We start from the raw sequence: 22,053 nt of genomic DNA, 5'->3' as shown, positions 1-22,053 counted from the left end.
CAGGCTGGTAGGACCGAGAGGATCCGAGGGGCTTCCGGAGGGCACTGGCTGCCCACCGATGGGCGTACGCGCAGACGCTAGTACCTTTGGTCCGGATTTGGTTTGCCCTTCTTCCTCATGTTATTCGCTGTTGTCTCACTGAAGTGTAACCGGCCCAGTGTAACTTTGGTGACCTGGTCAGCCAGCAGGTCGATTCTAAAACAAACAGCAGAAATACCAAGACACTGTGAGAAAATGTGGACTCTGATCACCTCTAACTCGTTCTGAGATTCCCAGGTATGTTCAGTCCCCCGTCCCCATCACAGTGCGGAGGACAGTTTACTCCAGGCACTGATTTTTAATAAACTCTCCACAACACGGGCAGGAATGGCTGCCAGGGAATTAACTCTCGGAAGGTGAGATATGCTCATTTAGCAGAAGCTCGAGCCCAGCGTTTCTGACTCATCAGGGCGGTGTGCTCCCCACACCACCTACGGGTTCCTTTAACTCCACAACGGAGAAAAAGGACTTTTCATTTGTGCCTCTGCCACTGTTGCTAGAGCACTTGCCTCCTGACAAGCGCTGTCTCTACGTTCCTCATGAATTCCTTTGCCTCCCCTTCCATCTTTGCCTTCTCCTGGCCTGGCTCCCACGGAAGACCACACCCAGCCCGCCCCGGCAAGGGAGAACCAGAGGCACCAGGCAAGTTCAGTGCTGTTCGTACATGTGGCTCCTGCTTGAGCGTCAGCCTGCGCTCCTGCCTGGTCTCTCCAGGCAGTAGGATCTTCTTTCCAGCCCAGATGGGATTGACTCAGGGTCAAAACACTGAGATGTCTCAACTACATCCCAGCCAAACAGTCCAAAAGCAAATCCCACTCCAAGTCCTTCCACAGGGTGAATGCTCACTTTGGACTGCCATATTGCTTTGGATAATGCCAGTCCTGCCTGCTATTTTGGAACCCACTGGGCAGTCCATCAACATAGCTTTAAAAAATAAGAAAAAATGAGTTCTCAGCACAGCATGAAATTAAAAGAAAGGTCTAACCATAATCTATTTCAAGGAATCCAGGTAGTTAGCAAGGGTGTTATAAATGGTTGTAAAAATCATGATGACTTGGGGCCCCTGCGTGGCACAGTCAGTGAAGCGTCTGACTCTTGGTTTCAGCTCAGGGTCCTGGGATTGAGCCCCCACATCAGGCTCTGAGTCCAGCGCAGCATCTGCTTGGGATTCTCTTTCCCTCTGCTCCTCCCCCCTGCACTCACTTTCTCTCTCTCATGAATAAATAAATCTTTTAAAAAAAAAATAATGATGACTTACAAATGGAACTTTTTACAAGAATTTGTTTGAAATTATTCAATGCATTTTACCTTCTTTGTTTTTATATGTATTCATATATTAACATATTACTAATGTAGTTTTTGCAATGGGATTCCTTTTATTTTTTATTTACATTTTTTAATTGAAGCATAGTCGACATATAATGTTACAGTAGTTTCAGGTGTACAACATGATGATTCAACAACTTAAGCTATGCTCACCAAAAGCGCAGCTCCCATCTGTCATTGCACGGCATCATTACAATACCATTGACTCTACTCCCTCTGCTGTACCTTTCATCCCCGTGACTTACTTATTCTATAACTGGAAGCCTCTGCCTCCCACTCCCCTGCACCCATTTTACTCCTGCCTCAACCCTTCCTCTCTGCCAACCATCAGTTTGTTCTCCATATTAATAGGTCTGTTTCTGCTTTTATTTGTTCATTTGTTTTGTTTTTTAGATTCCACATATAAGTGAAATCACATGTCAGTGGGATTCATTTTTAGTAATATAAATTAGGCAACAGGTCTTTTCCCCAATATATTCACAAAGGAATTCAGACAAGAAATTCTTACTTAACAGGATTGAAAATCTTTTTGCTTCTATCTGCTTGGGATTGCTCAATAGCAATAATTTGATTGGTGGCTTCTACCTGTGTGGAACAAGAAAAAGTAAATTAGTTACCAAATCCATACATTCATTTAATAATAAAAATGTCCATTAGTAAAGCAAGTACTTTAAAAGTTTTCCAAGGCATCATGATAGGCACTGGGTAGAAGGAACAAGTCACTGAAAAGATGTATAAGACAATGGCCCCAACCTTAAGGAGTATGGTATTGGTGAGAAAAGAAATGAATACGTGTAAAACTAAACAATGAAAACACAAGACAACAGAAAACTTCAGGTGAGCAGTGAATATGGTGTGAGCTCGTAGATGATTAAAACAACAGGAGCAAAACAGGAGCAAGGCAGCTCAAAGGGTACATGCCTCCATCCATTCATTTACTCATTCATTCCATAGACACTTGCTGAGCACCTGCTATGCACCAGGCACTGCTCAAGGCATTTGAGATGAGCAGTGGACAAAATTAACAGAAACCCCAGCCCTTACAGAGTTAACATTCTAATAAGAAGAAATAACAATAAACAATGAAAATAAATTAAATACAGAGGATGGCATTTTTTTCAGTACTTGCTACAAAACTCTTCTTGCTCTGGAATGAATCGTGGCAAGGGTGTGGTGAGATCTGTCCTGTCATATATGGCTTGTGGGTATTAGCATAAGGACAATTTTTCTGAAAAGCAGCCAGGCAACATACATCAAGAGTTTTAATAAAGTTCATGCCTTTGACGTATAAATTCTTCTGGATTGTATCCTCATGCAGAGACAGGTATACATGGATGTTTACTGAAGTTTTATTAACAATAAAAAATTGAAAATAAGCAAAACTTATAATAATGCAGGAATATGGTACATTTATACAATAGAAGCTATATCATCTTTGTAAATGATATTTTATAGGTCTTTAATAATATCATATGTTATTTTCATAATATACTATTAACAATATGAGATTAATTTTAATAACAGAAAAAATTAGACTACTAAATGCTGGATCCCAAATATGAGTGAATTTTCTCTCTTCTTTATAGTTGTCTATTGTATTTCAAAATTTTCACAATGGATTCATATTATTTCCATAATCAGAAAAACATGTTTTGTTGTTGTTTATCTGTTTGTTATCTGTGTTTTCTTCTGTTTTGTTTTGTTTTGGTTTGGTTTAAGAGCTCAGTTTGGAGCAAGAGCACCTCATGTCAAGCCCTATTTTGGGAGACTCACTGCCTAAACTCAGGTTAATAATTGGAATAAAATAGGCAATTAATGGACGCTTCTCCCCCCAAGCGCTGGATCTGAGATAATAAGGTTACAAATCCTCGTTGACCACTCAGAAGTCATCCTACCTGTATTCTAAACTCAGCTCTCTCATTTACTTACTTTGGATGAATTGTCTAACTTTACCATGACTCAGTCTCCCCTCTGTTAAACTGAAAAAGTGGGGACATTGACTAGATTAATGGCTCCTTGGCTTTTTAAAGTCAGAGACCTATTTGAGAATTTGGTGAAAACTACAAATCTCTTGCATTTGAAAATGCACCAGCAGCAAAAAGAATAAAATATTACAGTTAGTAAAAGAAGTGCAAGATTTTTAGAGTGAAAACTATCAAAATGTAATTTGAAGCGATGCTGTACCAGTGTCTGAGCCAGTTTCAGGCTTAGAAATTGGCAGTTCCCACTTCCTATGTCTTGGAACATTTATTCTTAGAACCTATCCACCATGCTGTGAGGAAGCACAACCTATCCCACAGAGAGGTCCACATGAAGAAGAGCCAAGGCCTCCCGGCCACAGTCTCATTTGAGCTCCCAGCCAATGGCCAGCCCCAGCTTGACAGACATAAATGAGCCATCGTGGAAACTGGATCCAGGCCCAGCTGAGTCTCCCCAGCTGATGACTCCTGAAGAGACATGAATTGCGAGAGCCAACCCCTAACCAACCTGCACATTTGTGACCCAAATAGAGATCATCATTATTTAAGTTGCTAAGCTTGGGGGGGCGGGGTTGTTATGCAGCGATAGATAAATGGAACACTTAATAAATGTTGGCTTAATTAAACTGAGCTCAATAAAAGACTTACCTTAACCCCAAAAGCTTTCAAGTAAAACATGTCTATTGGTTTCAGGCCCATTTGAGTTTTGACAAATTTTGGACTTCCCCAAACTTGGATATGGATGGTTATCTGAAAATGGTTCTTCTTTTGGCAAACAAAAGCGTCATCTGCTGGTGAAAAATTAAATCCTTTGTCTGTGACAACTCGATAGCCTATATCAGGTCTATGAAAAGAGGAATCAAGAAAACAATTTAACAAACATTTTCTCCATATTTTCTTCCATTAATAATATTAATAGTATAAACATTTCAAGAAAATATACTGTGGAAAGTGACTTTTGCTATATTTAATCAATTTTGTGGATTTTTGCTGAGGAAGTGAAAATACTATTTCAAAACACAGATGGTTCTCTCACAGCATTTTATCTTCTCACAAGGAAGAAGTACAGTTCTTGTCAAATGGAAGCACTGTCTCCTCGGCCTCTCTTTTCCCTTTGTGCTTTCTAGAATTCTAATTTGACTTCACCATACCACGGAAAGATGTAGTCTAGAAGTTGAGAAGTACTGCATTAACTCAGACCTGTGAAATACCTGGGATAAAATTCATCTTTTGCTTCCCTTAAAAAAAAGGCCCTAAATGTCATCAGCAACACCACACTCAAACAGTCCCTCAAATGAGTGAATATTCAGCCTACTAGTGGTTAGAAGAACAAAGCAGGCTGGTCAAAATTACTAGGAATAGCTTTAAGCCAGATTAACCAGAGCCAGTCAGAATACTGATTGAAGACCCATTTTCACCAGAGTTTGGTCATTTCCTCTTCATCCTCCTGATCCGGTAACAGCACTCAAAAGCTATTATGCTGGTTACTTCTGCTGGGAACAGAAGTGGTGGGGTGGCTAATCAGACCCTTCCTATCAAATTATTTTCAATATCAAGGCTTTGTATATCACATGTTTAATTAAATACCTTTAAATGTTAATAAAACTAAAACACCCTACATATGTAACATTACTGAGTAGAGAAGAGAATATAGAAGGTGAAACTTTTTTGGTGAGTTCTTTCCATACATGCTGTAGATATGGAACATGATTTTTAATTCATCAAGATTCCTAAAAGTGGGTTTTTCCTCAGGAAGGGAGCTCCTTCCCAGGACCGGAAGCAGAGGAGGGCAGGACTTACTGCTCTGCCGCCGTGTGGTTCTGTGTTTCCTGGGATCTCAATTTGGACGGCTGCCATTATAAGGAACAACACCGAGTTTCTAAATTTTCCTCTAATTCCAGAGACAGAAAATATGAATGAGTCTCTTGGGAAAAGCGTGTTCATTTTCTTTGCAAGTTAAGCACCTTCCCCATGGATCACGTCACTGGGTCACTGATTACTTCCAAGTAGCTGATTTGTCAAAGGCTCCACAATCATAGTGCCCGCCAGCAGCAAAGTCAAGAACATTCACTGAATGAAGGATTTGATAAAGACCACGTGTCTTAGGCTACCTGGAAACTTCAAATTGACTCACGTTTCTAGAACTAATCTTCTAATTTACTCATCTAAAGCCTAGATGAATGGAGTTGTATAGATTTTACAGCAGAGGGTAATAAGAACTGTCTTGGTTGAGAAAAAAGGAAATACCTTTTTGTGATCTTCCATGTTTCACTATAAAAAACTCTGAAGGAAGGAGGTAAGGTTTATAGCTCAGTCAGCTATGAGCATTAGCCTGAAATTTAAAGACAGCTAGAAACAGAAACTGAATCAACCAAAAGCAATTATGCGGCTGAAGATTATTCTGAATCTTAAACACCATATCATTCTGAATCATAAACAGATTTATAGAAATCTGTTTACCTAAAAATAGTGATTCTCTCTTTGATATCAAAAGTTAGACATAAAGTCAACTAAACTGGGTTTTTAAAAGCTCTTTTAACACAGGTTTTAAATATCACTCAAAAAAAAAGTTTTTAATAAACCTTCTATCCCCTAACTTTATTGCTTTTAGGTAATTTAAGGAAACAATATTTTTGTGGCAAATTAGACATAATAATCTGAGACAAGTGATTTTCTGTCTCAGTGATACGAGTAGTGAAATCAAGACAACCTGAAGTCTAATGTAGATTAATGTTTTCTTCTTCTTGCACTTAAGAAAAATGAATTATGTCTAAGCATTCAAAATAAATCTGTCTCTATAGTTTTGAGCTGATACCATCCACGTTCTCCTTTTTTTCCAGATCAGTGGAGCTTAGATAGGCTGTGCAAATAAACTTAAAAAATCTACTCAAGTAAGAAGAATAAGTTGTCTCAAAAACTTGATCAAGGGTTTCATACCTCAGTACTCATATTTAAAATAGCATATGGACTACCCAAAAGATAACCAAATGAAGGCTAAGACTCAAAACCAAGACCAGTGGACGCTTCCTTTCTTTTTCTAATTGTACACAGTGGCAGAGACACGAAGTTGTGACATTTCAATGAGACAATTAGTAATTTGCTTCATTCTGCTTCCCATTCAACACACCAACTCCCAAAGTCTGTTTAAGTCCTTAGAAATTGTTTTAAGGAAAAGATTTCTTCCTTCTAGTTCATTCAACATGAAAGTCCTAGAGATAAGTTTTGCTCTTAAAGAAGCAATATTTGATTTGGAAAATACCATGGAAGGCCCTCAGTTTTGTAGATCAACGTTTCTCATTTCATATTATATTTATGACTTGAAAGTCCTGTTCTTTAACCATTAACATTTTTTTGGATTTTTCAGGAAGGCATTTATAATCTTGAAAATTCTAGAAGACTTAGGTAGGTGAATTATGCTCTAAGGAAAAAGAGAAGGCTCTGAGGATGTTTAAGAGCAATAATATGTAAGTCCACATTTATTTTTTAAAACTATAATGTCGTAAGATTAGGATGAAAATTTTCCAGTTTAAAGATATTTTGTATGGTTTCCTTTCAGTCTCTACGCACAAAGCCATGACCAGCTAGGATAGTTGCAATGTATGTTGACAATGAGCATGAAAATACTGATTCACAGCGTAGATATTGTGGGTGGGGGGAATGTCACCAGCTAGCTATTTAATGTGGCCACAAAACAATATTCTGTGGAATTTTTAATTAACAGCAGGATTAAATGTTACTGATTTGGGAAATCCCCGTTTTCCAGTTTGCAGTTTGAACTGGGTATGTGATCTCAGATTCACTCTCCCTCCATCATTAGTGGGTCAACTGTAATGAGACAGAACTACAATCCAGATTCTAAAAGGTCAGAAGCCCGTGTCCCAACTATTCATTAGTTGGAATGCAAAGCATAAGGAGTAAGACACACTTCCTCATGGACCCACCCTATTTGATCAGAGGTGCCATCAAAGCCCAGATCCTTGGATTCAGTCTTGAGAGTTATCACTGCCTTTCTTCCCTCACTCCTCAGTACACCACCAGGAGGCCCTGGGCCACTTACAGTTTTTCATAATGACCATTGAATAAACCGTGCCAAGGCACACTTTGGTATGGCTGCCACTTCAGAGAAGGAGAACACTGGTCCACTGGCGTCATGTTCTGTCCCTCACTGTCGTAGTCTTGCACTTCACTGCTGAAACTCCTACTTGTCACTGCAAAGAAATCGGTGTGTTAGAGCCTTCCTCCAAGGCTGATTTTCCTAGACTCACAGGCAGTTGCACGGAGCAAATGAACTGGCCATGTATGAGAAAGAGTGACCATGTGGGAAGTGACAAATGTTGGGAGGCAGGAGACATGTGGCTAGCCTTGTTAGAAACTGTGCCCTCAGTGTCCATCTACCCTATTTCCTGCCTAGCGTCTCCCCACTTCCAGTCAATGTGGTTCCAGTGAAGTCCACTCCCAGCCAGAGGAGGACATGGGGACCCAGGTTGGATCCGTTAAAGTACAGTGTTCGCTACTTGCATCAATAATTGAGTCAGGTTGACTCATGGCCCAATCCCATTCAAGCAGAGTGAATCTCAGCACTTCAGGAGACACTGGTTCAAAGATGCCAACTCTTTCCCATGAGCTTTAAACCCATGAGATACATCCCCAAGAGCTGCTGGCACCATTTTGGGACATGAAGGAGAAGCCTGTCTGGGAATGAAGCCCACACAGCAGAAGGCAGAGTTGAGGATGAAGGGCACCCAGTCCTGATGGTGTGATTTAAGTTCTGGGATCCAATTCTAAACTCTTGGGTGGCAGGAGCCAGTAAATCCTCCAGTTTTGTGGAGGGTTTTTTTTGTTTGCTTGTTTTTTGCTTAAGGCAGTTTGAGGTTTTGGGGTTTTGGGGGTTTTGGTCCTTTGTTTCTTTGTTTTTGTTAATTGCAATGAACACATTCTAATCTGTTACAGGTCCCTTGTGGCACTAGCTTTCTGAACTTAGACGAGCTATTTATTCACTTAGTGTCTTACTTCCCTCAACTGCAAGATAGAAATTAAAACAGATGTCTTGCCCATCTTGCAACGTTATACAAGCAGAGAGAATATCATAGTACAAGTGAAAGCTCTTTCAGAAGCTAATGCCAAGATAAAGTAACAGAAAATGTCGTAAGTATGTAGTATTGACTAGATGAAATTGCTACTGTTCTGTGTTAAAATAACAGCAATTTCACATGCGCAAGCTACTATTTTTGCATAATCCTTGCAAATTGTCTTAATTTGAGTATGCCTCCAAACTGTATGATTCAACCTCAGATAATTTTTATGTAAATTCTATTGGTACACTTTCTGTTTCTCTTTTAACTCCATGACTATCACTCATGCCTGACATCGAGAGTGAAAGGGAAATGGTGAGTGTTCACAAGATCAGGTGCAGGCCGAGAGCAACAACACAGAAATATGCGGTAAGCTCCTGGAGAGCGTGCACTTAGCCCACACCTTGGAAAATGCAGGGTTTTCTTTCACTCATCTAACTTCCTTTCTCTATACTTCCACTGAGGACTTCCTCAAATGAATAAATGACGGAGCTGCTTTGGGGTGTCTTTGATCTCAAATGTCAAAGAAAATGTGTTTACCTTGGGGTAACCCTATTATGTGTCACCTAAGCAAAACATCGATTTTTCCAGGTTTGTAAACAAGCATTTTGAAAAGATTTCTCAAAATCATGAAAAACTGTTTCCCAGCTTAGAATACAGGAGGTCAGCAATGCAAGGACCTCTTCATACTGTCACTCCTCTAAAAGTTATCAGACCTAAAAACATTTCAAAACAAACAAACACCTTCCATGGTTCTCCCACTTTTACCAAATTCAGAGAAAGGAAGAAACCAGTTCTACCAGCTCTCCTTCCTCTGTCCTCCAGTGGAGAGAGGGTAAAGGAAATTCAAGAGCTTGGGGTTTGGAATCAGTGGGCCTGGGCTTGAGTCCCAGCTCCACACTTACCAGCTATACAATCTAGGGAAACGGTTTCTGGTCTCGGGGCTTCAGTTTCCTCATCTACAAAATGGGAGTAACTGTATGAAACCTCCCGGGGTTGGTGAAGGGATTCGAAGAGTTAGGTCTGTAAGTGCTTAGCACAGTGTCTGTCCCCAGTAAGGGTTCAAACAATGGAGCGTTTTGTTTATATCATTGGCACTGTCCTCATCACATGGTCTTGTGTCAGCTCAGGTGACTCGGTTATGTCTAAGAAGCCTCATTGAACACTTCTGTTCTTGGCCTCCATGGTAACTCTCTCTGATGTGAAATAACTCACTCCAAGTGCCTGAGTGAGTATCAGCTAACTTGGGCCCTTTCCCACTCATGCGTGGTAGCAAAGTCAAGGATAACAGCATTTCCTGCTTTTTTTCCATTTTAGCAGCAAAGGGATGGGGCAACCACTCCAACAGGACTGACATAGCCATGGCTTCCCTGGGAGCTGGATATCAGCTGGTGAGACTCAGAGACCACAGGTCCATACTGAAATTCGAGGCACAAGCCTGAGCCCGATACTGGGACCTATTACTATTCACACTAATAATAACATCTACTACTCCTGTGTACTTTCTTTTCCTTATTTTTTAAAGATTTTATTTATTTATTTGAGAGAGAGAGAGGGAGGGAGAGCACAGAGGGAGAGTGAGGAGAAGCAGACTCCCCACTAAGCAGAGAGCCCGATGTGGGACTCGATCCAGGACCCTAAGATCATGACCTGAACCAAAGGCAGACGTTTAATGGACTGAGCCACCCAGGCTTTCTCCTGTGTACTTTCTGTACCACGCGCACTGTCCCCAAGTACACCAAGACACTTGACATAGTTTCTCATCAACTCTTCAAGGTAAGGATGCCTTTGTTTCAATCAACTTTCTTTACTGAAGTATAAGATACATAAAGAAGAATACACAAATCATTAGTACACAATTTGATACTTTCTAATAAAATGAATTATACTGGGTAACTATCCTTGGGCCAAGAAATAGGACGTGTCTGGCACTCCAGAAGTTACCCTCATGCCCTCTTCCAGCTACTACTTTCTCCTGCCCAAAAACAAATCACTATTCTGAAACTAATACTATAGAGGAGTTTATAGAAGTGGAATTATATGATATGTATTCTTATGTGTTGGCTTCCTTTGCCCAACATTATGTTTATGGGATTCACTCATTGTTGCAAATGGCAGTCATTTGTTCATTTCTATTGCTGTAGGAATATACAACAATTTATCCTGCTTTGGATAGTTGTTTGGGTTACTTCAGTTTGTGGTTCTTGTAAGTAATGCTGCTGTGGATAATTTCATGCATGTCTTCTCGTGGGTGTACATACACATTTCTGCTAGACATATTCCCAGCGGTGGAATTACTGAGTCATAGGATATGCATTAGTCCATGCAGCCAAACTGATCACAGGAGGTTATGAGATCAGGATTCCTAATGTCATTTAACAAATGTGGAAATTGGGGTTTAACTATCTGAAATAACTCGCCAGTGTCACAGCTGTTATGGGAAAGACAGGGTTCAAGCCATCCTCTTCCCTTCACGCTACACTGAGGATTCCTAGAGAACATGTAGCAGAAAAGGAATAGAAGTGTGAAGGCAGCAAACTGACCAAGTTTCCACTTTTTGGAAAAATTCATAGCTTGCATTTTAATGTCTTTCAGAACATTCATTTATACATTACTTTTAAAAAATCTTAGAAATGGGTGAAGTAGAAATTATGATTCTCTTTGATAATCAAGAAAAGTCAGTCTCAGGGAGTCTGGGTGACACAGTCAGTTAAGCGTCTGACTCTTGGTTTCAGCTCAGGTGGTGACATCAGGGTCCTGAGATCCAGCCACTCAGTGCAGTTTCTGCTTGTCCCTCTCCCTCCCCTTCTGTGCAACCCCCACCCCCATGTTCTCTCTTTCTCAATTTCTCTCAAATAAATAAATAAATCTTAAAAAAAAAAAAAGCCAGTCTCAGAAAGTCCCAAGTTGCTGAGGAGATGAGACAGATACTTTTTCTGACTTCACCGTGTGAACTCAGCCAGTGTACCTCTCCTGGGGACTAAAGGCCACAACTCTGGGGCTGAAAAACCCTTTTATATTTGAGGTTCAAATCATGTGAGTCCATGAACCCTCTTACATGTGGAGTTCAGATCAGATGGAAGCAGGAACCCTCTCATATATGGGGTCGAGGCCATGTGGGGCTGGAAACAGCTAGCAGGAGGCTGCCCACAAGCTATTTGCTTTCTAAGCAAGATTTGACCTCTGCCCACAGCAACCCAGCGATTCCACATTGTGAGCCGATAAATGGGAATCTTGGAACCTGTGGACAAAGTGAGCTCCTCGGGAGAAGGCCACCCGAAAAGCCTTCCTGAGTGATTTAGAACCTCCCCTCCCCTCAAAATCCCCGTCCAGTAAGAATAAGACTAGCGTAAGCTCCTCCTTCCTCCTCCCATGTACAATTTCCCCAGGACCTTCGTAAAAACCCTTGGCCTCTGCCACATCAAATATGATTTCTCTACTAGAAAACTGCTAAAAATATAAACTGTAATGAAAACATAGCATTTGGATTTTTGTCTCCCTCCCCCCCACCCCCCCACCCAGCCTTAGAAACCTGTTCATTTACATTCTGGAACCATTGTCTAGAGCCAATTATCTTTAGTCAGCTTTTCAGTGACCTTCATTCGAATAGGACTTAAACAAGGGATTCAAGATTTCCTATCTGTTGAGACATTTCAGTTTCTCTCCCATGATTTTCTCTGGAGATGGTGAAAAATCAATGTCCTCTCCAGAGACAGGCAGCAGAAAAATCATTACAGGATGGAGCTTAACCCTGAAATGGCCAGGATGATTTGAGCAGCAATCTGGTTTGATGAGGAAACGCTTAGAAGGTTTGGGTGGCTCGCCTGGTTCTCTCAGTGGGCCGGTGAATCTGTGGGAGAGCGAACAGATGGTTCCCTTGTCTGGCTAGGAATTTACTCAGCCTTTTGTGTTTGAGAATCACATAGAGGCTGCAGGCTAGATGTAAGGATTCTTGAAGAAATTAGAGTACGCTTACATAGGAGGCTGGATGGTGAGCTCTATATTACCCAGAAAGGAGACTTTAATTAGCATTTTGTGTTTCAATAAGAAAATTGAATAAGAAAAACCAAGCAATGGTTGGCCAGGGTGGATCCATGCAAAAGAAAAGGAGGCAGTGAGAGGTTTGGTTCATGCAAGGACTGGATGCCCAGGGCGGTTCTGCCACAGCACTCCCAGGGGGCAGCCACATGTGGGCCTTGGCTGAAGGAGCCTCCAGCTCATGCTGGAGCTGAGGCCAGACATCCTGGAAAGGACCAGCAGGCTCCACAAGCAAGCACAGAGGACTAGCTCTAATCGCGTGGCAATGAAAGACAAAGGCAGCAACTCAAGCAGGTGAGGAAGCCACCTACATCACCTTTCAGGGCAGTAGAAAGCCCTGGAGTTTGGGGACAATAGTGGGAAGGGGAGCCCCAAAACAGAAATCTTGAACATCCTGCCAAGCTGATGCATGGGAATAAAAGAGAAATACCCTGAATCTGGGCTGCTTTTCACAGTGCCTACACCTGATTGTTTACAGCGGCTAATAGAGGAGGCATGGAGCACTGTCCTTTTGCCTAGTAAGTGCCATAGCATTTATTCTGAAAGTTCAAGGCTGCAGACTCCAAAACCCCAATTTGTTCACAACTTGAAGGGGTCTCTAAGCTCAAAACATGATGTGTCTGTCACCAATTAGGTAGACCAAAAATAAGGTAGGCTGACCACTTGGGCATCATATGATTCTGCTGAAAGTCTTCTGAAATGATCTTACAAAATCTCAAAGATCTGCTTGGAACCTGCTAACTTGAAGCGAGTGCTAGGGGAGCTCAACTCTCTGCCTTTCTGCTCCACTGGAGAAATCCTCCAAAGCCTGCTGCTCAGAGTACCTCCCATGAGCCGGCAGCACTGGTAGCACCTGGGAGCTGTTAGGAGGGCAGAGTCTCAGACCCCCTCTCAGGCTTACTGAATCAGAACCTGCATTTTACCAAGATCCTATTTTATTTGTGTGCACATAAAGCTAGAAGGATTGTGACGGACAAAGCAATAGCACGACAGCAGGCTCTTGAACGTGCCGCCACATTGCAAGCTTCCACCGGCCTGGAGCCTATGTCCTGAGACACATTGCCCCTAAAATCGAAAGGACTGGCATTTCATCTCCACTAGCAAGAGAGAGAGAGAGAATAGCATCTCTTCCTAGGTCATCTGCATGACCCCACGTAAGACTGCACAAAACATATCAAGAGGAAAGAAATAAACTCCCAGGGCTTACCCTTGCCCTTCTATGAAAGAGAAAATAATTTTGTAGGGCTACTACAAGGCTGTTTAAAATCCCTGACTTAACGGTGAAAGCAGTGACTGGCCCCCCGGTTGGCTCACTTGGTCCGGAGTGGTGGGCCCACACGTGACAGTCCCTGGAGTCCTCCAGCGCCTGGGTGCACTTTCTCTTCTTTGTTGGTGGCAGTGAGGCTCTGGAATCAAGAACCCAAAATGAAGGTTAGGAGTCTTTGCCCTCCATGTTACATTAAATCAGATTCAGTTTCCCAGGTCTCTGCTCTCGGCCTTCTTAAGACTAATTGCAGTTGGTTAAGACTGCTTGAGGCGAACTGGTCCGCAGTACTTCCGGGCTGTATGTGAGTGGGCTGGACAAGCTCCTAGTCCATGAGCCCTACCAGTCTGAAACACAGTTTTCCAATTTCCAATAGATCTGACATTCACCTACTTGAAAAATAAATGGACAATATTTCCAAAGGGAGAGGACTCATTGACAGAGAAGATATGAACTTGAAATATAGTATATAAAAATATAAAATAGAAGTGTATAAAATATGTATACACTTTACACTTGACATTTTTTTTCGCATGAAATTTTACCACAATATTTGAGGACCTTTACTCTCTCTGCCATTCTTTAAATTCAGAAGTAGGATGAAAGAGAAAAGAAGAGGAAGGAAAAGAAGAAAAAAAATAGTATATTAATGCTTAATCAATAGGTATTTTTCTGAGAGCTCATTCACAAATTACTTGCGTATTCTAGCTTAGGCTGCAAATGCAAACAGTGCTTTCTCCATCACTCAGAACGTCCCCATATATTTCTGACATTTTAACTTTCCATTGAATGAGGACTTTGGGTTTAGTGGGCTTTTAATTAGAAGACGGTCTGAAGCCGAGAGCACTGGGGCCTGTGCCGTATCTGATATATGTCTCAACACCGCCATCTCCTGGAGAGAACGCCACTGTTCAGTCTTTACCAGCACTGCGGGGGGCGAGTGGGTGCTGGCTGCTCTGAGGTCTTTCGTAACTAAATATCTTGCCCTTTACCCAGGGCTGTGGCACAGAGGCTGCTGATGGTAAGGACGGCTTATCCCCAGATGGGAGGACACGCATTGGTCCGGGGTGGTCGTAAGATGACTGGTGTCTGGGTAGCAGTTGAGAAAGCTGCCGCGGCTGTGGGCAGAGCTGCTCATTTCACACAAGCTCTGTGGCCGGTGTCCAGGTAGTGTCCCGGGAGCAGCTGCAGACTGGAGAAGAGTAGCTGGAGTCTTCCTGGCCGCAGGTCTCACGGCTGGGCAGCATGCACCTGGGGGAACACACCGGTGAGAAGGGCCTCTTTCTCTGACCACCCAGTGTCCAAGAAGAGGGGCAGGGCAAGGCGTGCGGGAGGCAGAATGCACTCACCTTTGATCTGTGGAGGGGAACAGGAGTCTGATGCTGAATAGGGTGGAGTATCTGGGAGCTGCTGCTGCCTGAGGATTAGAGACACACATTGCTTTTTACTGTGACCTGTTCCATCATTATAGCATTGTCACAAGTGGGAGACAGCCCTGCGTACTGCATGCACAGTGCACCGCGGGGGCCAAAGCCCACCAGATCACGCCTAGTGTCCTGTGTGAAGTAAATGGGCTTTGAGGCAGATGGAACAGGGTTTGGGGTCCCAGTTCTTCTGCTTCCTAGCTGTGTACCTATGAACAAGACCTAAGTCTCTCCAGGCCTCCGTTTCCTCACCTACAATATGGGAATAACCATCATGCCTTCCTCATAGCATCGTTGTGAGAATTAAATGAGATACTGTATATGAAACCCATAACATAATGCCCCCAAACGGAGTGCATGCTCAGTTATAGTTTATATACATATCCATATATATGTATATATTTGTTTATTATAGTTTAATTAACAGTATTGTTGCTTCTTAATGTTTTCAAAGCACTCACACCAGTGAGATGGTTGTGCACACTGTTTGGGCTAAAGCCCTATAAAATGTCACCACCAAAGCAACGGTTTTCCATCTGTATGCTGGGAAATCCCAAAGCTCTTGGAATGAGCTCAGTGGTTTTACAAAAGAAAAAATTTAAATGCCTGGGAGGAAAATTCATAACTTTTCCTGTTTCATATATTGAGGTGCAAGTAAAATTTCATTTAAGAAAAAATGAGTACCACCACTAAAAAAGTGTGAAATTTTCTGTTCCAAAAAAGCTACAAGTTCCTTCTGGCTGGGAAACTCCGTGATTCTAAGGCATTCATCAGCACCACCACCCTCCACTTGATTCTCCTGCTGGAAAGCAAGCCATCATGCTTTTCTTGGTTGATTAAGATTTTAACCTCATACAATGAGGTTATTGTTTACTAGAAAACTTAGGTTTTCTCCTCAAATTGGTCCTTTATAATTTATTCAATCTTTAGAAAAAAAGGAAAAGAAAATCTTCCTCCAAAAATGCCACCTTCCTCCAAAACGCCACCAAAAAATGAAAATAAAGGAATAAAGAGGCGTAAACACGAAAGGACATAGAGTGCATGTGCAGAGTGCACAACAGACTACATTTTAATAACACTGTGGTAGACAGAAGTAGGACGGATGGTAACTGAATTAACAGAATGGAAAAAGCAAAAACAAGACTGCCTGGAGATGGCAGAAGGGACACAGCCAACAAGAAATTATCCAATTTTAATGCAACTCCAGAAAAGCCCAAGACATTGGAATCACCAGGAACCTCCGAACTCAAGCTGAAAACAAAAGAATCAGTTGAAAGTTTGATTAAGGAACAGTTGGACACTTAGATTAGCTTTCCCAACCTGTGCAGCCAGACAGCCACCTCCATCACCCCAACAGGAGTTGGAAAGGTTTACTCTCTGGAGAAACAGATTCCAGGGACACTGTAAAGCTACTGAGCTAAAAGTGGAAGGATTCATTAAAAGTCTAAATGCTGAACCCTGAGACTCTTCCTCAGTTTGACTTTGCAGGCATCCAAGCATATTTCCTACAGTAAGAAATTGGAAGATTGCTCCCCAGAAAAATGGAATGTACTCGAGGGGAAAAAAAAGATTTTGAAGTTCCCCTCACCCCCTAAAATGGCCCATCCCTGCTCAATCACTCTACGATGAGACTCATCCCCTGAGAATAACGGCTTGCACACAGAACGTCTTACACAGGAACAAAAGATGAAGGGCCAGACATTTCCAGAAACCTTTAACATTAAAGACAAAGAACAAACAACTAGAAAAAGAAGGGATGCAAAAAAAACCCTTGAAGAGCTCTTCTGCTTTTGATATCACTGGTAAGCTCCTACCAGATTTGACCTTTTCATACTGTGAAGTCTGGAAAATTAAAAAAAAAATCTGCCTAAAAATACTGGAAAGTGGACAAAAACAAGAAGATTCTGGGGGGGACACTGAAACTTGGATGAAGGTAATAGCATAAGGTGAGTTACCTGTTTACAGCTTTTGGCCTTAGGACCAGTTGAAGGCAGAACCACAGAATAGTTAAAACTCCAATAGAAACATACAAACTTTCTGACCTAAAGAACCAGAGAACAGAGTTTCGGACAAACAGCTGCTTAAAGTGAAAGGGGAATCTTGGGGAAAAGAGATTCAGAGAGGGGAACCCCTGATTCTGTGTAAAAACCCTTGCCAAGAGTCTGTCTGACTCCCAAGCCATCAATGTATGGGGCAGACTGCACACAGTCCAACAAAAAAAAACTCAAAAAAAAAAAAAAACCCAAAAAACAAAAGAGCAAAATGAACAAACAAACAAAACTGAACTAAAATTTGAGCTACTGCCCAGGAGACAGAGTTTATAATTTGAGTTTAAGGAAAGTAACTGCCTAGTAAAACAGAAGTATATATATACTCTTCAGAAGAAATTAAAAAAAAAAATCCAGACATTCACAATGTCTAGAATACAATTAAGGATTACTCAACAAATGAAGAAGCAGGAAAATATGGCCTAACCTTGAGGAAAAGAGCAATTAGTGGACACTAACCCAGAGAGGATCCAGATACTGGATTAGCAGATAAATCCAGACTTTAGCAGCAGCTATTATAAAAACAGCTGTTGTAACTAAGCCTAATGGAGTGGAGGATAATGTGTTTGTAAAGAATAAAAAATACAAACTCTCAGCAAAAAAATAGAAACTCAAAAAGAACTAAATGGGAATTCTAGAACTGAAAAAAGTCAGAAATGAAAATAAAAATAGAAAATGAAAAAATCACTGGGTGGTATAACAGAAGAATTTGAAGACAAATCAATAGGTATAATGCAGTCTAACGAACAGAGAGGGAAAGACGAATCAAAAAAGAGGGAGAGAAAGAGAGATTCATGAACCATGGAGAGGATGTAACAGAAAAATAATTGAAGATATAATAACCAAAACCTTCCAAAATGTAGTAAAAGACATAAATTTATAGGTTCAAGAAGCTCAGCAAATCCTAAGTAAGATAAATACAGAGAAAACCACACGTAGGTCATCAGAATCAAATCAGCAAAACTAAAGAGAAATTTTCTTAAGTAACCAAAGAAAAACAACATATTACATGCAGGGTATTAGTGGTTCAAATGACCAATGACTTTTCATCAAAATCTCCAGAAGTAAGAAGACAGTGCAACAATATCTTTAAAGTGCTAGTGAAAATCTAGAATTTCATATCTGATGAAGATATATTCCAAGAATAAAAATAAAATAAAGACATTGTTAGATTTTTAAAAAATTTTAAGTGAAACCGTAAACAGACATGCACAATAAGAAATGTTAAAGACATTATTTAGGCTAAAGGGAAAAGACATCAGATGGAAACTTGAAACTTTAGGAAGGAATGTAGAGAATAAAAAATTGTATGCATCTGAATGCAAATTGGTTTTTTCCTTAATTTCTTTAAAATACATAAGACTCTTTAAAGCAAAAATTGTGACATTATCTCATAGCATTTATAATGTATGGAGGTGTAACACTTAGGACAACCATAGCACAGAGGAAGGGAGTGGGGGATAAAATAGAATTACACAGTGCAAGTTTTCTACACTTTACGTAAAGTGATACAATATTAATTCATTAACTCTAAGTAGACTGTAAAAAGTTAATTTTGCAAAGAGGTATAGCTAAAGTCAATAGATAAAATGGAATTCTAAAATTAGTCAAATAACACAAAATAAAGTAAAAAGGAGTTACAAAGAAGAAACAGAAAGGATAAAAAGAGGGGCACCTGGGTGGCTCAGTCGTTAAGCATCTGCCTTCGGCTCAGGGTGTGATCCCGGCATGGGATCGAGCCCCATATCAGGCTCCTCTGCTGGGAGCCTGCTTCTTCCTCTCCCACTCCCCCTGCTTGTCTCTCTCTCACTGGCTGTTTCTCTCACTGGCTGTCTTAGTGTCAAATAAATAAATAAAATCTTTAAAAAAAAAAAAGAAAGGATAAAAAGAAGACAATAAAATGGCAGGATTAAATACATTATAAATGATTACAAGATATATTAATGAACTAAAAACTCCAATAAAAGGCAGAGATTGTAAGAAAGGATTTTTAAAAAGCAAGACCAACTGTACATTGCTTGCAAGAAACACTTAAAATATAAAGACTCAGATAAGTTGAAAACTAATGGAGAAAAAAGGTGTGAGAAGGCAGAAGTGATTTCCTGAATAATAGGTAAAATAGACTTCAAAATAAAGAGTATTACTAAAAATAAAGAGGCTCATTCCACAATAATAACAGTCCTTTCATTAAGAAGTCATATCAATCATGATTGTTTATATATCCAAAAACAGGACTTCAAAATCATGAAGCAGAATTGACAGAATAAAGAGAAATGAATAATTGTATAATCATAGTTGGAGATTTTAACATCCCTCTCTCATCAATTGATAGAACAAAAAAGTCAGTAATGACAAAGATCACTTGAGGAATTTCTTAAGAAGAAAAGGAACTGGTGTGTTTCAATACTGAGAGGAATTTTGCAGTTCCCTTCAGAGAATTTGTGGGAAGAATTAATATTAGTTATATTCAAAGCCAAGAAGATCATGAAAAGAAGGCTATGGTTCAAGAAAAACAATAAGATCAAGAAACAAAATATAATCATAATAAATTACACGTGACCACATAGTGATAATAATGTAAGCCCTGGGTATTGACCCAACTAAAAATTTTTATAGACCTTTATGATATTGGGAGGCTGGTGCTAGAAGTGGGTGTCAGCTGTGATATAAGAAAGTTAAATCCTCCCTGAAGATAATATTAAGTTCTTAAAATATATAAAGTAAGAAGAGCAATATAAAACACCATTTAGATACAAACCCAGAAGTCAAACTGGTCAATGAACTCACACAGCCTTTAACAAGCTCTTCTCACAGAGCTACGCGTGCTACCTGACCCCATTTGCAACACCGCCGTAAAGGGCTTCTCAGCCCCACTCCACGGAGGCAGAACTAGAGCGTGCAGCTGCTCGGCGACTCCTAGCTCATTCTGCCGGCCAACCACCATAAGCCAAGTCCTAAGTAAAACACACAAGAAGCTCAAGCATTAGAATGAAATGAAATAAAACCCGCAGTTGATTCCTCATGGACCTCATGTGTCTTTAAGGTCCACCTCCTGTGAAGTCCCCCAGTCAAACCTGTGAATAGGTGTCACCCCAGGGCCCTCAGCTGGTTCCCTCTTACCCCGCAGGTAGGACCCCAAGGCCAGACTGAAGCTCACTATGATATGACCTCCACTGATGGGGAAGGAGGCATGTTTGTGTGTCTTCTCAAACTATAATGTGCACGTGCAGTCCATGGGGAGCCTATTAAAAATGCAAGTCTGATTCAGCTTTTCTGGGGGAAGATCTGAAATGCTACGTTTGTAGCTCCCAGGTCAGGCGAGTGCTGCTCCCTGACACACACTTAGAGTAAAGAAAGGAAGCAGGTGAACCTCTGGGCATTTTTGAAGGAAACAAAGTCTGTTTTAAGATTCACTAGTCTCTTTTCTGGAGTCTTCCTTCTATAAACACACACACACACACACACACACACACACACTTCTTGTCCTTTTTCCCTGCAACCTCTGGGGTTTTATGCTATCCCCTCAATATCTAGACCCCTCCCTTCAAGCAACTCTCCATACCTAGACATTTCCTAGTGTGTCCTCCAGAGCTTACCTGTGTACCTAGTAGGTAATTGGCTGGCTAACCTATGGTAATCAGAGGACTTCAGCCTCTCCTCCTGGGCAGACAGCTGCCCTGGACTCTGCCACACAAGGAAACAAAGGGTTAAGGGCACTATTCAGAAATTTTCATGTGCTGACAGGCTGCCCTTAGCTCAACATACCAATTAGATTCACACAGAAAAATGAGAAAGTCCTGAGGGGCATATCCCAATGCTCATGCGTGGGTACATGCCTCCCAAAATGGGTCCATGGCCAAATAAATTTGAGAAACACTGTATACCATGTCTCTTCCCCAGTTGCACATTAGCATGACAAAAGCTCTGAAAAGTCCTGCAAGTTGATTTAACTTTGTTTAAGCCAATGACTCATAAGCTTATTTACTCATCATGGAACTTTTCTTTTTCCCCCCACAGCATCTCATGGGACCAATTTTCCATAGAGCATCTAAGGGCATGTGTTTTATAGGGCCAGTAATTCCATTTTTTAATATGTTTGAGATGTGAAAATCTCCCTATGAGATTCAAACTGGTTCTCATCAATTTAGCAGCCTAGTGGTTTCTTAGATTGTTTAGGCAAAGAGTTGTCACTGACATTTTTTAAAAGCATAATTCATTGGCCATACAGTAGAGGGGAAGTAACTCAAGATTGGTCATGAACTTAGGTTTGAATCCTAGCTTTGCTACTTATGAGCTGTAAGCCCAGGCAAGAAGACCTACATCTCTGGGCTGTTAGGAGGAATGCAATTAAATTGCAAAAAGAGCCGGGTATTTAGAAATAGTCAACAATTGGAGTATTTGAATAGGTTGTACAGATGTAATGATTTGCAGACCCGCTGAACAGCCCCATGGTCGTGGATGGACTGGAGCTCTTTCCGTGCATTTTTGCTCAGACTGTTAATGCAGCCTCACTTAACCACATGCACCTGAGCGGTTTTTATCAAGCAGTGACAGGTTATCTGACTATCGGGCTTTTCTTCAATGGGCATGGACTCTGACAATCTTTGCAAACTATAGTACAGACCCATCCTGAGTCACATCGTTTGTCAGATAATTTTAGATGCATTGAATATATTTCCCCGAGGTTCATATTCCTCCAAAATATGACCTAATTAATCTAAAAGCTGCATAAAGAAGAAAGGTCATGTGTTGTAGAGCCAGGCGCATTTGAATTCCAGTCTTGCCACTTATTGACCTGTGGAGAGTTACTTATTCTCTTTGTACCTCCACATTTATAAAACATAGATAATATTGTATCTATTT

General features: G+C 41.0%; 1 protein-coding gene across 1 annotated transcript in view; it reads right to left on the bottom strand.

The window, feature by feature from the left end:
- Positions 1 to 22,053, bottom strand: part of MYRFL (myelin regulatory factor like) — a 119,202-nt gene that overhangs the window by 60,458 nt on the left and 36,691 nt on the right. The window contains exons 3-9 of the mRNA XM_019802729.2: positions 15,068 to 15,135; positions 14,711 to 14,969; positions 13,769 to 13,860; positions 7,402 to 7,552; positions 3,993 to 4,188; positions 1,874 to 1,950; positions 85 to 195 (exon numbers count right to left, since the gene is read on the bottom strand). Of these exons, the coding sequence (XP_019658288.2) occupies positions 85 to 195; positions 1,874 to 1,950; positions 3,993 to 4,188; positions 7,402 to 7,552; positions 13,769 to 13,860; positions 14,711 to 14,969; positions 15,068 to 15,135 (954 nt within the window). The remainder of the gene's footprint in view (positions 1 to 84; positions 196 to 1,873; positions 1,951 to 3,992; positions 4,189 to 7,401; positions 7,553 to 13,768; positions 13,861 to 14,710; positions 14,970 to 15,067; positions 15,136 to 22,053) is intronic.

The sequence above is a fragment of the Ailuropoda melanoleuca genome, chromosome 15 (assembly GCF_002007445.2).
Source record: "Ailuropoda melanoleuca isolate Jingjing chromosome 15, ASM200744v2, whole genome shotgun sequence".
Classification (NCBI taxonomy): Eukaryota; Metazoa; Chordata; class Mammalia; order Carnivora; family Ursidae; genus Ailuropoda; species Ailuropoda melanoleuca.
This window is presented reverse-complemented; position numbering and strand designations above follow the sequence as displayed.